We start from the raw sequence: 16,032 nt of genomic DNA, 5'->3' as shown, positions 1-16,032 counted from the left end.
GAATAATTTTTAAATTGTTGTGAGGGACAGGATTGGCTCTTCCAGGGGTCGGCAAACTTTTGAGATGGAAGGTACCCAAAGAGCCGCATGTGGCTCGCGAGCCGCCGTTTGCCCACCCCTGGTCTAACCACTATGGTATACACCTGAAACTAATATAATAATGACTGTCAACTATAATTGGAAAAAAATATATTAGTTTTAAATCCTATGGGCTTTGCATCCTATGAGAGAACTGAGGCTCAGGAAGGTTGAAGACCTTGCCCAGGGCTCCCCAGCCAGGCAGGGTCTGAGACAGGATTAGATCCTGGGAATATTTTACCACAACCACATCCTACTGCATTCTTACCAAGATAGGATTATGGCCTTTCACTTGAGACGGGGGCTCCCTCCCTCTCCCTCAAGGCAGCCCATGCTTTTGGGAGCAGCATGACTGGCGAGATAGGTAACAGTCTAAGAACTAACTCTGAGTGATGTTTCTCCGTTAATCCTGCCTCAGAGTGTTGGGAAGCTCTTTAACTGGGCTGAAGTCTGTCTTTTCTGTAACACCTCACACCTGGGCCTCCTTGTCCCTCATCCGGAGTCTGAATGGGTGGGCAGATAGGTCTTGAAGAGCACCTTTCTGCCCTGACATGCCATTGCCCTCTTCTCCACCTACCCCCCCCCACACACACACACACAGTGACACAGCTGCCTGGGTGGTGACTTCCTCCAGCGTTGAGTGAATGAATCCTGGGACCTTTGAGAGACCTCCCCTTCCTGCCTCATTTCTCACCTGGTGGTGAAACTGAGCTGGCTGGTGGACTAACTCTGCATGTGGATCCTGTGATTCCAGTAGCTCTTGGGCCATCAGGCAACTGTAGATAGAGTGGATTTTTTTTTTCAGTTGTGAATTTTATCTGTTTTGAAATACTGAAGCAATAAATGAATGGAGAACCTTTATTTTAAAATACTGAAACCAAAAATTCCCTTGCCTCCCAACCAAATCCCTTCCTCTCAGGGGGTCTCACAGGAGGCCAGGAGCTACTGTGGCCAGTTTAGTCTGGGTCCTCCTAGACCTTTTTCTGTGCATTTTAACACACACACACACACACATACACACACACACACACAGATACATCATATTATGTGCTGCTGGGGTGTTTTACATAAACGAGATCATCCTTGGTGTATTATTCAGCCGCTTGCTTTGCTCACTTGACAATACATCCACTCCAGAATATACATTCATATGTACCTACCTCATTCATTCATCATCCTTCATCATCCTTCCTCTCTCCTTCCCCATTCCTTTCATCCTTCCCTCCCTTCCATGGTACTAGCTGCCTATCCTGTAACACTCAACAGATACAGTGCAAAGCCTCCCTTCCTCTCACCAAACACCAAGTCCATCTCTCCATCTTACTCTTTTTTTCCACTTAATAGTTCATTCTGGAGATCTTTTCAATTAGCATATAAAGATTCCTCAATCTTTTAAATGGCTACAATTGTTCCATGTATGGATGAAATATAATTTATGTAACCAGACCCCTAATGATGGATGTTCAATTGTTTCTATCACATGGACTGCAAGAATAACCTTGCACTTGTATCATTACCTCAGTATGTAGAGAGCTTCCTGGTCCTTTTTCAGAGGTGTATAGTATTCTACTGTATGGCTATACCATGCTGTTTTAACCAGCCTCCTATTGCTCAACATTGAGGGTGTTTCTTGCCTTTTGCTATTAGAAACCAGGCTCTGATGAACAGCTTTTCACATATTTAATTTTATGGTGCGCATTTTAATTAGAGGATACATTCCTAGTAGTGGGACACGCAGTCAAGGGTATGTACAGTTGTCAGTTTAATGCACACTGCCAAATCACCCCTGATAAAGGCTGTGCCAATGTACCCTCCCACCAGTAGGGGTCGAGAGGGACCACCAAACAGCCTCACTTTAGCGCCTTTCTCCCTTTCTTTCTAGATGCGAGCCACCCCTCTGGCAGCTTCTACGGGTGCCTCTTCCAGGAAAAAGCAGTTGAAGTTGGACGATGACCTAGACACCGAGTGTCCCACCCGGAAACGAGCTCCAAGTGAATCCCAGCCCAGGCTTCCCCGCTGCCCACTGCCCCTGAGCCCACCCCCTGCTCCAGTCCGTGCCTCTGCTGTGACCGCTGCCTCCCGGCTTGGACCCTATGTCCTCCTAGAGCCTGAGGAGGGCGGCCGGGCCTACCGGGCCCTGCACTGCCCCACAGGCACCGAGTATACCTGCAAGGTACGTGCCCGGGGGCCGCGCTCCCCCAGCATCACAGGGGGCCTGGAAAGAGGATGGCCAGGGCTGAAGGGTCCTTATATTCGTTTAGTCCTGTGTTTATGAGGGAAACAGCCAGTGAGCCCCCAACTCTCTGTCAAGCCCAGGGCTGGGCTGAGACCAGAGAGGTAAACCAGATGGTCCTAGCCACGGGGAATTGACAGCTTTGTCCCCCATAGTGTGATGCGTGTTGCAAGGTGGAGCTTAGAGGCTATGCGAGCATAGAGACGCAGCCTCTAATGTATTCAAGGCGGGGTTGTCGGAAAAGGCTGAGTAGAAGTTAGCCAGGGAGAAGCGGGAGAAGGGAGGTCCAGGTAAGGAAAACCCGTGCAGAGGCCTACACGAGTGAGAGCATGGTGCTTCAGAGAACAGGACTTCAATATGGCCGAGTGGAGGAGGTGTGCGGTCAGTCAGGGACCAGTCACCTGGATGTGAAAGCATTAGGAAGGCAGCCCCTGGATGTGAAAGCATTAGGAAGGCGCTCCCACGAGGCTGTGGGGAGCCATGGAAGATATTTGCACAAGAGAAGGATGAGATATGGGAAGCATCAGAACTCCTGGGACCCTGGAGGTCATTGGGCCTACCCTGTGGCCCATTTTACAAATAGGGAAACTGAGGTCAACAGAAGTGCCGTGCATGAAGCCACATGGCATCGGGCCTGGCTTCCTAGGGCAAGAGCCCGAGTTCCTGGCCCAAATCAAGGTTCTTGGCTGAAATCAGAAAATTGGCAGGGCCAAGGGCTCCCCTGAGGGTCAGGCCCACACAGGATATTGGCAGGTAACAGCCCAAAGAAAACAGAGATGAGAAAGTATAATAACAGGTACTTACTGTGTACTAGGTACTATGTTAATTGCTTAGTGTGCATAATCTCTTCTAATCTTCACACAATCTATGAGGTAGTTACTATGATTGGGCCCGTTTTATAGACAGAAGATAGTGAGGCTCAGAGAGATGTGGTTTCTTGCCACATCGCAAAGCCAGGAGGTGTCGGAGCTGAGATTGGGCCCAGGCAGGCTGAGCCCAGAGCCAATTGCCCCGTGCTGGGACAAGTGGTTCAGATACAAGCATGGCAGCTTTGTCCTGGTGGGCAGGGGTAAGGAAGATAGGAGAGACCCAGGTACACCAGGGAGGGGCAGCAGGGGGCCTGGGTCCCCTTGGGAATGCATAGGCAGCAGGACTTAAGCTTCCAGCTAAGAGCAGCAGCAGCAGCTGGCGCCAGCTCCTGCGAATGGGGGTGCAGTGGACAGGGGCACAGACCGGGACGCATGGTCCAGCCACCAGCTTTACCAGGGCTCTGGACTGCTTGATGCAGGTCCCCAGTGCTCTGTTCCAGGTACCCCTGAACTCTGGGTCCCCTTCCTGCAGCATCCTAGGTATCTTTTTCTGTTCCCATTGGGGAGGGAAGTCGATGCTGAAGTTCCAACCAGAAGCGCCATGTTTTTACATGACCCCGATTATCTAGAAACATTTAGGTGAGTGCACTTGGATGTGCTTGTCCCACACCAGCATGAACTGTGGGGGCTGACCTGCCATTTCCACATTGCCTGGGGTTTTCTGGTCAGTGTGTAGAGAGATCAACATCCTGTCTTTGTAAATTATCACCTTATTCATTAGTTCTACAAATCTCAGCGAGCACCTGCACCTGCCATGCACCATGCTGTGGTTCGAAAATAGACAAAGTTCTGCTCTCCTCAAGCTGATGTCCTAGTGGGGGATATGGGCAATAAACAAGTGAATAAAATATGTGGCAGGTGATCATACATGCTATGGAGGGAAAGCTAGATGCTAGGAGAGAGGGGCACAGGGAGGGTAGGAGGTGCAGGTGATTTTAACTGGGAAGGTCCGGGAAGACCTCTCCGAGGAGGTGACATTTGAACAATGACTTGCATGAATTGGGGGAGCCAGCCCTGTGAGTACGTAGGGAAGAGCATCCAGGCAGCAGGAAAGGCAAGTACAACTGCACAGAGGCAGGGATATGCTTGCCCTAACTTTAAAAAAAGTCTCTGTTTTTGTTTTTTAAAGATTTTTATTGGGGAATTGGGGGATGGGAACAGTGCTGGGGAATTGGGGGAAGGGGAACAGACAAGTTGCTGTCGTTTTGTTCTTCAGTCTAGTTGTGGAGGACGTTGCTTCACTGGCCCAAGTTGGCACCATCATTATCTCTTCCTGGGCGAGGCAGATCAGTCACTGGCTTCTGGACAGCTGCTCACGCTGGCTGCTGGCGACACACGGTAGCCCATGGCAACCCACTGCAGCAGGGGCTGCAGCCTAGTGGTCGCTGTCAGCCGAGCTCCAGGTTGAGCTGTTGTTCAGCATTTTAGCTGTAGAGGGCAGTGTCACTGGCCCTCATATGTGGGATCCGAACCAGGGCCCTCTGGCGTCCCAAGCCAGCTCTTAACCAACGCGCCACTCGGCCGGCCCAAAAGTCTGTTTTTGGATTATTTCCTCTATACCACCGAACTTTGTTTTTTAAGACATATACTTACATTTTTTTCCCCAGTGAATTAAATATGTATATGCTTTATTTATTTATTCTCATTTTCTGTGTGACATAGCTAAAATGACATACAAAGAGTTTAAAGTCAGGTGAACCGAAGTGAGTATACGTGTTTGTCCGGTGATTAGGTGTGTGGCTTCCAACACATCACCTTGCTTCTGTGAACATCCTTTCGGGGCTGAGGCGAGGCGTCCATCTATTAATGTCCAAAAAGCCCCTAGCACATTTGCTGACAACCTCAGCCCCTCTCACCACGTGTCCCCTTATCTCCCCCATTCCATTCCAGCCATGCTGCTCTTTGGTTGGGTTTCTAGAGCTGATCAAGCTGTTTTTTGCCTCAGAGCCTGTGGTCTGTGCCCCCGACCTAGAAAGCTTATTCCATGGGCATTTCTGAATCATTCAAACCACTTCCCCAGAGTCCTTTCTGAATCATACTTTCTAAAACAGGCTCCCCCTTCCAAAATATTCTGTATTCTAGAATCCTTCTTGGTTCCTTTGCAACACTTGTCAGAATTGTACATATTTAGTTTTTTGGCATATTAACTGTCCCCTGTATTGGACTGTGGGCACCAGGAGAGCAGGGGCCATGGCTGTCAGTTAAGTTAGATCCCCAGTGGCTGGCACAGGTAGGAATGAATGAAGGGTGGGCCAGCAGTAAATTCCAGAGAATGCTGATGATGATGGGCTTAAAGTTACTTCTGCATCATCTGCTCTCCTGGATTTCCTGTTTCGGGGTTTACTTTTGTTTGAGTTACCTGTTATTTTTCAATTATCTGAAATGTAAGGCCATATAAGGTAGCACTTAAGAGCACTTGCTGGCTGCGTGGCCTTTCAGCTTTGTCAGGGTTGAGTGGCTTGCTGCTGAAGCGCTTGGCATAGTGCCTGGCACCCGGCATTGTCTACAGGGTTGGCTTTGACTGTTTCCAAGGTCAGCTCAGGTTCCACACAGTCCCCACCTGTGCTCACTGCCATGGTCTGCCCACAGGTGTACCCCGTCTCTGAGGCCCTGTCAGTGCTGGAGCCCTACTCGCAGCTGCCCCCGCACAGGCACGTGGCCCGGCCTGCGGACGTCCTGGAGGGCACGCACCACCTTTACACCTTTTTCCCTCGGCCCCATGGGGACATGCACAGCCTGGTGCGCCGACGTCACCGCCTCCCTGAGCCCGAGGCCACCACGCTATTCCGCCAGATGGCTGCCGCTGTAGCGCACTGTCACCAACACGGCCTAGTCCTGCGAGATCTCAAGCTGCGTCGCTTCGTCTTCACCAACTGCGAGAGGTGAGTGTGGCCACAGAGAGCCCACCCACAGACACACCCAAGAGGTGTGAGCCACAGTGGGAAAACAGAAGCCCAGAAAGGCAAAGAAACCTACGAAAAACTGGAAAAGCCCGGGCTAGTGCCGCTGCCTCGTCCTCAGGAAAAGGTTTGTTCAGTCCTGTTGGAGGCCCCTTGGGGTGGAGCATTGCCCTGTGATAACAGCTGACAGTGATGAATAGCATAGCTGCACTGTCCGATTTGGCCCGGATCTTTACAAAAAAGAGATAGACACTATTATTGTCCCTATATGGCTGGTGAGGAAACAGATCCCAGAGGGGTCAGTAATACCTAAGATCCCACAGCTCAATAAATAGTAAGTAGAGCTGGGATTTGAACTCAGAAGTGACTTCAGAGCCAGGGTCCGAATTCCCTCTGAGCTTGAGAGGTGGGAGGGCTGGCTAGGCTCACTTGCTAACTCTGGGTGACCCAATGTCTCTGGACCTCAGTTTCCCTATTGGTAGCAGAAAGGGCTGGATTGTCAAGATGTTTCCAGGATGTCAAGGCTACAGACAGTAGCCACAATAGGTCCTGAATTCTGCACACAGGGATCTTTCCTTGGAGTGGGGGACAGAAAGGGACCCAGAATCCTGTCCCCTCCCCAGACTCCTGGGAGTATGAAAAAGGTGTCAGAGTTCACCAAGCCAGCAGGTCCACATGAATATCCATCGATAGCATCGATTTCATTTCAAGAATTTTTTTGTAAGGGGAGGAGGGTGACCCCATTGAACTTTTTTTAACTTTTTATTTTGAAATACTTTTAGACTTTCAGAAAAGTTGCAAAAAAATAGTCCAAACAGTTCCCAGATTTCCTTCACCCAGTTTTCCCTAAGGTTAACATCTTAAATGACCATAGTACAACTACCAAAACCAAGGCATTAACCTTGGTCTAGTACTATTAACTAAACCACAGATTGGTTCAGATTTCGCGAGTTTCCCACTATGTCCTTTTTCTGCCTGGGATCTGATCCAGGTCCCCCACTGCATCTGGTAGTCGTCTCCTTAAGTCTCCTCCAGTCTGACACAGGTCCTGTCTTGCCTTGTCTTTCTTGACCTTGATACATTTGTAAAGGACCAGTCAGTTGTTTTGTAGAATGCCCTTCAATTTGGACTTGACTGATGTTTTTCTCATGGTTAGGCTGAGGTTATGCATCTTGGGCAAGAATATCACAGAAGTGATAGGCCCTTCTTAGCACGCCATATCAGGAGATACCTGAGGATGATATGTATTACTGTGATGTTAAAACCTCAATCAGGGGCCGGCCGAGTGGCGCGATGGTTAAGAGCTGGCTTGGGACGCCGGAGGGCCCCGGTTTGGATCCCACATATGAGGGCCAGTGACACTGCCCTCTACAGCTAAGATGCTGGACAACGGCTCAACCTGGAGCTGGGCTGCTGTGAGTCGCCGGTGATGGCGTAGGCTGCAGCCCCTGCTGCAGTGGGTTGCCGTGGACTATTGTGTGTAGCCAGCAGCCAGCGTGAGCGGCCAGCAGCCGCCGTGAGCGGCCGTCCAGAAGCCGGCAACTGATCTGCCTCGCCTGGGAAGAGCGCAATGATGGTGTCAACTTGGGCCAGTGAAGCAACGTCCTCCACAACGAGACTGGGTAGCAAAACGACAGCAACTTGTCTGTTCCCCTTCCCCAATTCCCCAGCGCTATTCCCAGCCCCGCAGTTCCCCAATAAAAAAAAAATCTTTAAAACAAACAAACAAACAAAAAACCCTCAATCATTGGAGATAGGGTGCCGCCTGCCTAGCATCTATACTGTAAAGTTCCCAATTTACCCTTAGTAATTAATAAATACATTGGGTGATATTTTGTATTAATAAGTACCTTGAAGCACTGTGAGGCTATTCATGTAAATACTGTTTCTCCTCAAACTTTCGCCCACAAATTTTAGCAGCCATCCATCTTCCCTGTAGCAGTTATTACTGCGATGTTTGTCTTAGGGTGATTTTTCATTTCCTTCTTTCCTTTTACATTTTATACTAAAATGAACATGCCTTCAGTAAGAAGTGGAATGTAAAATTTATATTGATTTTTAGGCTAATGCACAACTTCAAATTATTTTGAGCTTAGGGTGGGTACAACACTCCCAGACCTCACAGAAGTGAGAAAGTGCTTCCTTCTCTTTGCAAGGCAATAATTTGAGAAGCACTGTTGGTAGCAGAGGGATGGTGGAGTCAGTCAGAGCTGGGTTCAAATCCTGATTCTACTTTTTACCTGCTCTTTGACCTTGAGTAATAGCTTCACCTGCCTGAGCCTTGATTTCTGCATCTGTAAAATGGGCTGATAATGCACGTGTGCACACACATGTGTGTACACAGACACATACACACACCTGTGCTTTGATTGACCAAGTTGGTCAGTGTTTGTGAAATGCTGGAAGGTACCCAGGAAGTGGTGCCATAGCAATAAGATGAATAGCAGTGGGAACAGAATGGTTATTATTAAAGTAATCTAGAGTGTTCCACCGGAGTTGTTTAAAGCAGAAGTTACAAATGGCCAGCTACATATACATTTTTTTTTTTAAGATTTTATTGAGGAATTGGAAGAGGGGAACAGCACTGGGGAATCGGGGGAAGGGGAACAGACAAGTTGCTGTCCTTTTGTTCTTCAGTCTAGTTGTGGAGGACGTTGCTTCACTGGCCCATGTTGGTATTATCATTGCGCTCTTCCCCGGTGAGGCAGATCGGTCGCCGGCCTCTGGACGGCCGCTCTTGGCGGGTCTTGGCAGCTCACACCGGCTGACAGCCACTCAGGCTGGCTGCCGGCCACACACGGTAGCTTTCGGCAGCCCACTGCAGCAGGGGCTGCAGCCATCACTAGTGACTCACGGCAGCCCAACTCCAGGTCAAGCTGTTGTTCACCATCTTAGCTGTAGAGGGCGCAGCGTCACTGGCCCATGTGGGATCCGAACCAGGGACCTGCTCCTCAGAGCTGGCGTCCCAAGCCAGCTCTTAACCAACGCGCCACTCGGCTGGCCCCACATATTTTTTTTTTGGCCCCACATACATGTTCATTTGTTTTCAATTGAAATTGGTTTCCAACATTTCAAAAACTGGGAACTTTACGTTAGAATATGATTTCCGGCTTCTCTTGGGGAAAAATGAGAACGTGAGGACCCCTTGGAAACTATGTGAATGGTTCATAGCGCTGGCTCTGGTGGGTGAGAGCTGGGGTTCACATCCCAACCTCATGCCTGTGGCTATAAAATGGTGTCTTCCTCACAGGTTGTATGAAGATGAAATGAGATACACCAGGTACCAGGCTTAGCTCAGGGGCCAGGTACACAGTGGACAATGCATAAACTGTAATGTGATTAATGGTGCCTGTTTAAGGCAGGGTTTGTGCTGAGATGTTTGGCACAGTCTCCACTTCCTATTTCTTTTTTTTTTTTTTTTAACCTGCCTGGGCCCTAAGTTTGCATCTGGTTTATGACGCTTAATGCCCTCAGACTCCTTAGCCCCCTCCCTGAGGGACTGTGGGAAACCCGTTCCTCTCAGGGTCCTCATTCAAATTTAATTGTTCCATGACCTTGAGCAATGACTTAACCTCCCTGAGCCTGGGCTTCCTTATCTGTAAAACGGGCTCTGTCATCTAGTCTCACAAGACCGGCTCACGTTTGCCAAATGCCAGCAGGCACATGGGAAGTGGGTGTCATTCAGGGCGATAGCATGGAGTGGTGGCTTGGGTTTCCCATTAGGAGCTGACCCCTCTATCTCTCCCCCACCACAGGACGAAGCTGGTGCTGGAGAACCTGGAGGATGCCTATGTGTTGACTGGGCCGGATGACTCCCTGTGGGACAAGCATGCGTGCCCTGCCTACGTGGGACCTGAGATCCTTAGCTCACGGGCATCCTACTCAGGCAAGGCAGCAGATGTCTGGAGCCTGGGCGTGGCGCTCTTCACCATGCTGGCCGGCCGCTACCCCTTCCAGGACTCAGAGCCTGCCCTGCTCTTTGGCAAGATCCGCCGTGGAGCCTTCGCCCTGCCTCAGGGCCTCTCGGCTCCTGCCCGCTGCCTGGTCCGCTGCCTCCTTCGACGGGAGCCAGCTGAACGGCTCACAGCCTCGGGCATCCTGCTGCACCCCTGGCTGCGGGAGAACCCAATGCCCTCAGCCCCATCCCGATCCCACCTCTGGGAGGCTGACCAGGTGGTCCCTGAAGGGCAGGGTCTGGAGGAGGCTGAGGAAGAGGAAGGAGGAAGGGAAGTGGGTCTATATGGCTAGGGCTACCCTACCAGACTTTGCTGTAAACGGGATTGAGTTTGGGGCGTCTCCAAGCTCTCTCCTGACTTTTTGAACCCAGACAAACCTTAAGTGCCTTCTAGGAGGCAAGTCCTTTGGAGCTGCCTGTGTGCCACACCCTGTTCTTGGTGCTGGGAATACAGTCATGAACAAAAGAGACAAAACTCCTGCTCACAGAGCTGGCAGTACTTTTCCACACCCCGTGTCTGTGCTGGGCAGGGTACACTTAGTGCAGGTGCTGCTGTCCATTCGTGCTGGCGCCCCAGCACCTCTGTCATGGGACAGTCCCTTTGACAAACAACCCAGCTGCCTTTGTATCTTGCACCTTTCAGAGAAAAGGAAGCATCCTGTGCCAAAGGCTCCAGGCCTCTCCCCTGTAACTTAAGACTCCAGAGCCCAGACCATGCCTGGAATTCTGCTCCTGCAGCAATGTGCCCTTGGTCAGGCTTGAGCCAAGGATTTGGGCTGGAAGATCAAGAGAGCAAACTGTGAGGCAGGTCCTCACCTGACTCAAGGAGTCATTTGGAATGAGGGTCCAGGCCTGTCCACCTCAGCGGCCCTCGACCTGAGAACCAGAGTTGGGGGACAGGATTAGGCAGGGTCTGCCCGCTGGCCTCCTGGAAAGTCCTAAGCCCAGTTCTGGGGACATCTGGAGTCTAGGACCCCACATAATCACTATAGGTTTTGGATGCCATGAGTATATATTTTTTAACCTTGTGCCTAATAAAGGAGTTATGAAATACTTTTATTTCTCCTGGACTTTTCTTTATCCTCTCTTACCAGTTTTCTCTGCTTCCCAAACCAGTTCCATGGTGAAAGGCCAGAGGGCTTGTGCCTTATCGGAGTGCTTTATAAGAACACATTTCCAGCAGCTCCACGGGCCTTCTGCCCTCCCTCTGGGGACAATGGTTTCCTTCTGGAGGCAATGGTGTCTCAGCTGGAGTAAATTTTTGGCTGCAAGTAACTGAAACCCTGAGTCAACGTGGCTTAAGAAAGAAGGAAATGTTGTTCACCATCTTAGCTGTAGAGGACGCAGCGTCACTGGCCCTCATATGTGGGATCTGAACCCAGGCTCTGCTGCTCAGAGCTGGCGTCCCAAGCCAACTTCTCCACAACTAGACTGAAGAACAAAAGGACACCAACTTTTCTGTTCCCCTTCCCCGATTCCCCAATGCTGTTCCCCTCCCTCAATTCCCCAATACAATCTTTTTTAAAAAGAAGGAAATATATTTCACACAAAGCAAGAAGTCAGCAGGTGGGGTGGGCTTCAGGGCTGGTTGAATCAGCTCTTAGAGCTGTTAGCAAGAACCAGGCTCCCCAAGCTCATTCTGTCTCTTTGCTCTGTTGTCCCTGGAGTCACGTTAGAGAGATCTATGACCTGCGGAAGAATGAGGGTGGCCTTGTAGTATTTGAGAACTCCGTACTCTAGAGTCAGGCTGCTTGGTGTCTCTGGGCCTCAGCCTGTTCCCCTCCTCTGTGTGGCTAAGCCCTGTCCATCTCTTGAGGCTGGACCTGGAGCCGCTTCTGACACTTGTCAGAGTCTGCCTGCCCTCCCATGCACCACTGTAGTCGGCACAACAGGGTTTTTCAGCTGTGGTTGGGCAGGCCTCTGGGGTGCTTGTTTAAAGTGCAGATCCTTGGACTCTCCCCAGGCTTAGTGAGTCAGAACGCCCCCCGGAGCTCTGACTTTTAACAAGCCTCCTGGTGATGTTGCTGGAACCTAAGTTGGAGAACCTCTGTATTGGGAGACATCCTAACTCCTTAGGGACTCAGAACTCATTTCAGCTCCTCTCTGTGCCTGTTTGACTCCAGCCGAGGTGTAAAATGGGCATAAATTCTACCTGCCTGTGAGGCTAGGATGGGCTCACAGGTGTGGGAGGGCTTTATCAGAGGTCAAAATCTGATCCACCACTACGTTGTAGCAGCTTCATGGAGAAAGACATGTAGTCCTTCATCCCCTAATCATTCTCTCTCCCCTTACCTGGCTTTGTGGTTCTTCATAGCACTTAGCATCAACTGGCAGAACATTCTAAATCTGTCTGTTTGTGTTAGTTTCGTAAGGCCAGGGACTATGTTTTGTTTATAACTGTCGCCCCAGCTCCTAGAACAGTGACTGGCACACAGAGCTGCCCAATAAAGGTTTGTTGAATGACTGAATGAAAGTAGTTGCTATGCAGATCTTACATACCTAGGGCAAAGACAGGACACTTATTAGGGATGGTTAATGTTTACTGAGCACATACCACATGCCAAGCATGTTTTTAAGTGCTTTGGTTTTGAAACGTGATAGCCAGCCTCTAATGGCCCTCAACGACCCTCAACATCTGATCTCCATGCCCTTGTACAGGTCCTTCTCACTCTGAGCTAGGCTGACCAGTGTGACTAATAGGAGAGTGTGAAAATGATGGAGTATGATTTTTAAGGCTAGGCCATAAAACTTATTGTGGCTTCTACCTTGCTCCCCTGGATCATCTGCTCTGGGGAAAGCCAGCTGACATGTGGCTAAGACACTCAAGTAACCCTATGGAGAGGGGTGGAACATAGGCATCCTGCAGATAACCAACATCAACCAGGCATATGAGGGACCTTTCTTGAAAGTCAATCAAACCCCATCAAGCCTTCAGATGACTGAAGCCCCAACCAAAATCTTAACTACAACCTCATAAGAGACCTTGAGCCAAATGACGCAAGAAGTTGTTCCCGAATTCTTAACCCATAGAAACTGTTGTTTTAAGCCACTATGTTTTGGGGTAGTTTGTTATGTATCAATAACCAATAACTGATACAGATCCTCACAGTAACCCCATGAGGGAGACACCATCTGATCACCATTGTACAGTGAGGGAAACTGAGGACCAGAGAAGGGGAATCTCTTATCCAGGGTCACACAGGTAGTTTGAACCCAGATTTGAATGACTACAGTCTACCCACTGGGATGAAGGATGTCCAAAGTGAATTCCAGCTCTGCCCTTGAAAGGCCAAGGCTAAGACCAGAACTCCTGAAAGAATCTATCTGTCCCCAGTACAAATTTGTGCAGATGACCTCAGGGCTGAAGGGAACATGCCATCGTAAACTGGCAGTGGAAGCAGGAGAAAACAAGGCAACAGGAGTGAAAGCCAGCAGAAACAGATATTCAGAGTTCAGAAACAATATTGTCAGACACAGATTATAAAACAAAAATGTTTACTGGGCTGAAATAAATAACAAGCTTGAAACTATGGCCAAAGTATCGGAAATTATATCAAGTGATATAACAGATTTGAAAACCTAGCAGAACTTCCATAATAAAAAATACAATGGCCAAAATAAGAAATTCAAAATATGGGTTAAATGGCAGTTTAGATGTGGCTAAAAGAGGAAATCAGTGAGATGGAAATCAGACATCAATCACAGATTCAACAGACTCCATGAATTTTCACACATAAATACCTCATAGTGAAAATGCAGAAAACCAAAGACAAAGATAAAAATCTTAAAAGCACTCAGAGAGAAAAAAAAATAGATTATTTTCAAAGGAATAGCAGTACAACACGGGTGAACCTCAAAAACATGCTAAGTGAAATAAGCCCTTCACAAAGGACCCCATATTATAAGATTTAATTAATATAAGATGTCCAGAATAGGAAAATGTGTAGAGACAAAAAGTAGGTTCATGCTGCTTTTTAGGAGTTTTTGATAAAAAATGTGCTAAAATTAGATTGTGGTGAGAGTTGTACAACTCTGTACATGTACTAAAAGCCATTAAACTGTACAGATCAAATGGGTGGGTCTTATGGCATATAAATTATATCTCAATAAAGCTGATTAAAAAAGAAACTGACGGGCTGACCGAGTGGTACAGTTGGTTAAGGGTGCGAGCTCTGAGCAACAGGGTTGCCTGTTTGATTCCCACATGGGCCAGTGAGCTGAGCCCAAGCTGAGCTGCTGCTGAGCTGCCAACAGGCTGCCAGATGGCTCAGTTGGTTAGAGTGCGTGCTCTCAAGGTTGCCGGTTCGACTCCCACATGGGATGGTGGGCTGCGACCCCTTCTAACTAGATTGAAAGCAGCGACTGGACTTGGAGCTGAATTTGTGTCTTCCATAACTAAGACTGAAGGACAACAATTTGACTTGCAGCTGATGGGTCCTGGAAAAACACAATGTTTCCCTTCCCCAATTCCCCAACACTGTTCCCTTTCACAATTTCCCAATAAAATCTTAAAAAAAAAAAAAAAGAATTGACAGGTGATGCCTCAACAGCAACCACGGAAGCTGGAAGACAATAGAATTTTATCTTCAAGGTGCTGACATGCCAGCTAGAATTCTATACCTAGTGAAAATGTCTATCAAGAATGAGATCTAAATAAAAATTTTCAAACAAAACCCAAGAAAGTTTGTCACCAGAAGATTCTTCCTACTGGGAAGTCTAAAACAGTGGTTCTCAAACTTGACTTCTCATTACAAACACCACACAGCATTAAAAACTGTTGCCTGGGCCCACCCCTCTAGGGGTTCTGCATCAACTGATCTGAGATGTGGTGGCCTGGGCTTCAGGATTTTTAAAAGCTCCCCAGATGATTCAAATGTATAGTCCAGGTTGAGAACCTCTGTCTTAAGGGATGTATTTCAGGCAAAAGAAAAGTTATTCCATATGAAAGTCTGAGATTCATTCATTCACTTAACATATAATCCTTAAGCACCTACTATGTGTTAGGATCTGCTCTAGACACCAGAAACACAGCAGTGAGCAAAACAGACAAAAGTCCCTGCCCTCTAGAAGAGGCAAAAAGACAAAAACAAACAAACAAGATAAAAAGTAAAATATGCTGTTAGATAGCAATACATACTTTGGGGGGGGAGGGGAATGAATCCAGAAAGGAGGATATGAAATGCTGGGTGCAGGTGTGTATGTGACATTTCAGATAGAGCAGACAGAGAAAACTTTTGAGTAAGAACCAATATAAAGGGAGAGAGCAAGACATGAAGATATTTGGGTATGGCAAGTGCAAAGGTCCTGAGGTGGGAGTGTGTCTGTCTCATTCCAGGACCCAGGAGGCCAGTGGGGCTTGAGTGGAGTGAGCCAGGGAGGGTAGTCAAAGGAGAGGAGGTAGTTTACAGGCTTTTACTGAATGAGATGGGAGCTCTTGGCAGTGTTTTGGGGAGCGACATAGTTTGATTTACATTCTAAACAGGACCTTTTGGTAGCGCTGGGTGGAAAATGGACTGTAGGGGTCAAAAGGAGAATCAAGGAGCCCAATGAGGAGGTTGGTGCAGGACAGCAGAGGAGATATGATGGAGGAACAGCGGGTTGGGCGTGAAGGTGAGAGATGACAGATTTTGGATCTATTCTGCAGGTGGAGCCCACAGGATCTGCTGATTTATGGGATGAGGGATGGGAGGAAAATTAAGGGACGAGAAGGCTGGATGGAGGATGCAAAGAGCTTTCAGCCTGTCCCGGGCGAACGCAAACTTCCATAGCGGCCCAATAAAAAGGTGGAGGGTGATCGCCAAGAGGCAGCGTAAGGGTGAGTTCCTGAGCCCACCAGGCTTGGATTCAAATCCGACTCGGGCAGGTCAAACTCAGTCTCTGTTTCCTTTTCTGCAAACCGAGCTAAAGGCCGGGTCGGCCCACTGCAGTTCTAGCGGCTTGGCTGAGCTGGGCCGGATCCGTCCAATCCCCGCCCCCTGACCACCGCCCCGCCTCCGC

The 16,032-nt window shown here is 48.8% G+C and overlaps 1 protein-coding gene across 1 annotated transcript in view; it reads left to right on the top strand.

Moving 5' to 3' along the window:
• TRIB3 (tribbles pseudokinase 3) overlaps positions 1–11,089 on the top strand; it is a 14,693-nt gene extending 3,604 nt beyond the window's left edge. Inside the window, exons 2-4 of the mRNA XM_019645656.1 lie at positions 1,961–2,251; positions 5,770–6,062; positions 9,836–11,089. Coding sequence (XP_019501201.1) covers positions 1,961–2,251; positions 5,770–6,062; positions 9,836–10,328 — 1,077 coding nt within the window. The 3' untranslated portion in view covers positions 10,329–11,089. The remainder of the gene's footprint in view (positions 1–1,960; positions 2,252–5,769; positions 6,063–9,835) is intronic.
• The last annotated feature ends 4,943 nt before the right edge of the window (positions 11,090–16,032 follow it).

This window comes from Hipposideros armiger, unplaced genomic scaffold (assembly GCF_001890085.2).
Source record: "Hipposideros armiger isolate ML-2016 unplaced genomic scaffold, ASM189008v1 scaffold_94, whole genome shotgun sequence".
Classification (NCBI taxonomy): Eukaryota; Metazoa; Chordata; class Mammalia; order Chiroptera; family Hipposideridae; genus Hipposideros; species Hipposideros armiger.
Note: the sequence above shows the minus strand (reverse complement) of the source record. Positions and strands in the feature narration are given on the sequence as shown.